The following is a 4,044-nucleotide window of genomic DNA, read 5'->3' on the forward strand; positions in this document are numbered from 1 at the left end:
TTCCAGATGAATCTTTAGAGAGCTTTATAAACTAAATCACCAGACAGCTTCAATCACCCTATGAGAACTCCAAATTGGAAGAAGATTAAATAACCTACATATTAACCCTCTGACTAGTGAGAGTGGCTTTAGTTTTTATTAACTATACACCAGATAACTTTACTCGTGCAAGAGGAACCCCAAATAAAAAGAAGATAAAATTAAATGCAGATTAACTTTCTGACCACCAAGAGTTACAAGGAATACTAACTACAGCTTTATCATCATCACTGTATATCAAAACGGGCTAGCACTGACCACTAATTAAGGTCAAGAAGGGAAGGGTGTTTTATAATACCCTAGTACTATTTGTGTCTTATGAATATTTTATGTCTTGAGTAAGAATCTCTCTAAACCTACACAGATAATCCTTTACTAACTATATTCAAAGGTTGGTTGTTTCTTAAACTTCTATGTGGAATTAGCATACATCTTTGTTCCATGAAACATTTGACTTATTATAAGGTATAAAACACACAAGAACATGGTTCCTGGTCACGTACATCTTCATACAAAACCGGCAAAGAAGAAAAACAAATGACTGTTCACTTGTGTGATTAACTCACAGTAACCTTATCTTTGTTCTCCCATAACCACAAGACTTCACAGAAAATGTCACTGATCATACCAATAAAAGAGAGAACCTATTATAAGTTCAAAATACAAAAGTATAAAGTCTTTGAAAAAAATGGGTAACAATCAGTTGCCTGAATATCTGAGGCCCATTTACTTGGCTGTTGTTATCAAAGAATTGAGAGAAAACCCTGATTATTCTGAAAAGACCTTACCACAATGAAAGATTACAAAGACACTGGTTTCCAACAATTAAAGATACTTCTTTTAATTTAATACGTTTTGGTATACTTGTATTGTATTACCGAAATCTTTCACAGAGATACTTGTTGTTTAACAAGAAGTCAATCTTATACATGCCATGCCAGACCTTAGCAGAAAAAATTCATGTTTTACAAGAAACTTTAAAATGTTCATTAGTCTAAGGTACTATTTTCACAACTTTCTTCAAGTAATATCCTTGGTTCTAAACTATGATCTGGCTTGTAGTCTGACAATTTTAACTGTTAAGTCTGCTTATGGAAGTCAACTTACTATGAGTTCAATAGTTTCCATTGCCTGATATTTACTGGCAGTTCATCTGATAACATGAACCTATTCCCAGGATACTCTTGCATTACTACATTGTGTCGGGAGAAGGTGGAAACCTAGAAACCAGACACTTGTTACACTGTACATGTAATCTGAAGAAGTGGGCCATTTCCTACAGGGTTATCACGTGGGAGAAAGTTATCTGGCAAAAATAAAAATGTGAACTAAACTTTGTAGCTTCCAAGATAAGTTTAGAAAAACAAGTTTAACTAAATATAGTTATCAACGTAATTATGTCAGCATGTATTTTTACAAGGCAGAAGGAAAACTAAAATTAAGGCACTAAGCAGTGGACAAACAGTCTAGTAATACACAAGTTTGACTTATTACACACGAACACATGGGTTACAAAAGGACCAATGATAAACATACATGGGATACAAAAGGACCAATGATAAAGTACACATGGGTTACAAAAGGACCAATGATAAAGTACACATAGGTTACAAGAAACTAATGGTACGGTAACATGTGGTTTACAAGTGGACTAATCATACACATGGGTTACAAAAGGACCAATGATAAAGTACACATAGGTTACAAAAGGACCAATGATAAAGTACACATAGGTTACAAGAAACTAATGGTACAGTAACATGTGGTTTACTAGTGGACTTATTACACACTAACACATGGGTTAAAGTGGAAAAATGATGTCTTAACACAAATGTTACAAAGGGACCAATGATAAAGTACACAGGTTAAAAGTCAATTTATTACACAACACACGGGTTACAAGTGGACTAATGATACACTGATAAGTATGTGCTACAAAGAACCTAATGACCCTATAATACTAGTGGGTTATGAGGAACATGATAACACACGTGAATTAAACCTAATGACACATGGGTTTTAAGGATGTCATAACACACTAACATGCACAAGGAAACTAATAACAATAATCTGTTGATTACAATAGGACTAATGACACACACACACATGGATTACATGAGAATTAATAGCACTAACACAATGAAATTGTAAGGTAATTAATAACACAACACCATGGGTCATAATGACCCACTTAACACCTGTGGGTTACAAGAAAATATATACGAAACTACAGCATAGGTGAGTTGTAGGAAGCCTAATGACACACACATAAGTACTTATGGGTCCCCACCCCTAAGTTAACAAAGTCTAACAAAACTATTATATCAACAACTAGATCTGGCACTTTCCTGGTTTATTCTTGTTGATGACTTGCAGGTACACTGACTGAAGAGCCAGGCATCATACACAACCCTTCCTGGTTAACATTAAACTCTATAGTTAATGTAACCCTATTTCTTTAGTTCTTGGTTATTAATATAATTGAATGACGTCAAGTGTTATGTTTTACAACAAACAGATTTGTTGAAGTTGATCATGTCACCTAACTATTGCAAAAGTACCACTAGGTGGCAAAGTCCCAGGCAAGAGCTGGTGGTGGTCGCATTTCAATTTCTTCAAGAGAAAAGAGATCCAGGGTTTCCTGGTTGGTCCCAAGAGTAGACAACAAAGGGTCGTGGTCATTTGAGCCACAGTAATATGGCTGTGAATCACTAGAAGTGCTTCCACTTGAGGAGTGTGGCAGTATGACGTTCAACAGTTCTGTCAATTCCATGTCCATCTCGTGATCGTTAGATTGGGCCATGTTTGACAGCTGATAATTTCCTCCCGCACGATGACCATCTTCACTGGCGAGTACTCCTCCCAAGTCCATGGCCTCAAGGTTTTCCAAATCTAGGTGAAAATCTAGTTCCAGGGTAGACTGACTCCCATGGTCACATTCATTCAGCATTGTTGATGGTGGACTAAGAACTAACTGAGTGGGAAACACTGGACCATCATAATGATTGTTAGAAGTCTGTGTTTCTGGAGTAGTAGGTGTGGCAGGCTCATGTGCAGCACTGGGAGAAAGTTCTGAAATAGAGAGTACAGTACTGTAAATAATACTAAACTCACATACAGGTGTTAGTAATATGTTACCTTGATCACAACAATATAACAGTAACAATACTTGTAATGTGGACATCTTTAATACTAAACTTACACACAAGTGTTAGATTATATTGCTGTGATCAAGGGTAACAAATATCACAGTAACAATACTTGTAATGTTAACATCTTTAAATAATACTAAACTCACATACAGGTGTTAGATTATATTGTTGTGATCAAGGGTAACAAATATCACAGTAACAATACTTGTAATGTTAACATCTTTAAATAATACTAAACTGACACACAAGTGTTAGATTATATTGTTGTGATCAAGGGTAACAAATATCACAGTAACAATACTTGTAATGTTGACATATATAAATAATACTAAACTCACACACAAGTGTTAGATTATATTGTTGTGATCAAGGGTAACAAATATCACAGTAACAATACTTATATTGTTGACATATATAAAATACTAAACTTACACACAAGTGTTAGATTATATTGTTGTGATCAAGGGTAACAAATATCACAGTAACAATACTTGTAATGTTAACATCTTTAAATAATACTAAACTTACACACAAGTGTTAGATTATATTGTTGTGATCAAGGGTAACAAATATCACAGTAACAATACTTGTAATGTTGACATATATAAATAATACTAAACTCACATACAGGTGTTAGATTATATTGTTGTGATCAAGGGTAACAAATATCACAGTAACAATACTTGTAATGTTAACATATTTAAATAATACTAAACTTACATACAGGTGTTAGATTATATTGCTGTGATCAAGGTAACATATTACAGTAACAATACTTGTAATGTTGACATATATAAATAATACTAAACTCACATACAGGTGTTAGATTATATTGCTGTGATCAAGGGTAACA

General features: G+C 34.2%; 1 protein-coding gene across 1 annotated transcript in view; it reads right to left on the bottom strand.

Moving 5' to 3' along the window:
• Window positions 1-6: 6 nt before the first annotated feature.
• LOC111083498 (MKL/myocardin-like protein 1) overlaps window positions 7-4,044 on the bottom strand; it is a gene marked incomplete at its 5' end in the record, with an annotated part of 19,264 nt that continues 15,226 nt past the window's right edge. Inside the window, one exon of the mRNA XM_022380070.1 lies at window positions 7-3,111. Coding sequence (XP_022235778.1) covers window positions 2,603-3,111 — 509 coding nt within the window. The remainder of the gene's footprint in view (window positions 3,112-4,044) is intronic.

The sequence above is a fragment of the Limulus polyphemus genome, unplaced genomic scaffold, assembly GCF_000517525.1.
Source record: "Limulus polyphemus unplaced genomic scaffold, Limulus_polyphemus-2.1.2 Scaffold9855, whole genome shotgun sequence".
NCBI classification, from domain to species: Eukaryota; Metazoa; Arthropoda; class Merostomata; order Xiphosura; family Limulidae; genus Limulus; species Limulus polyphemus.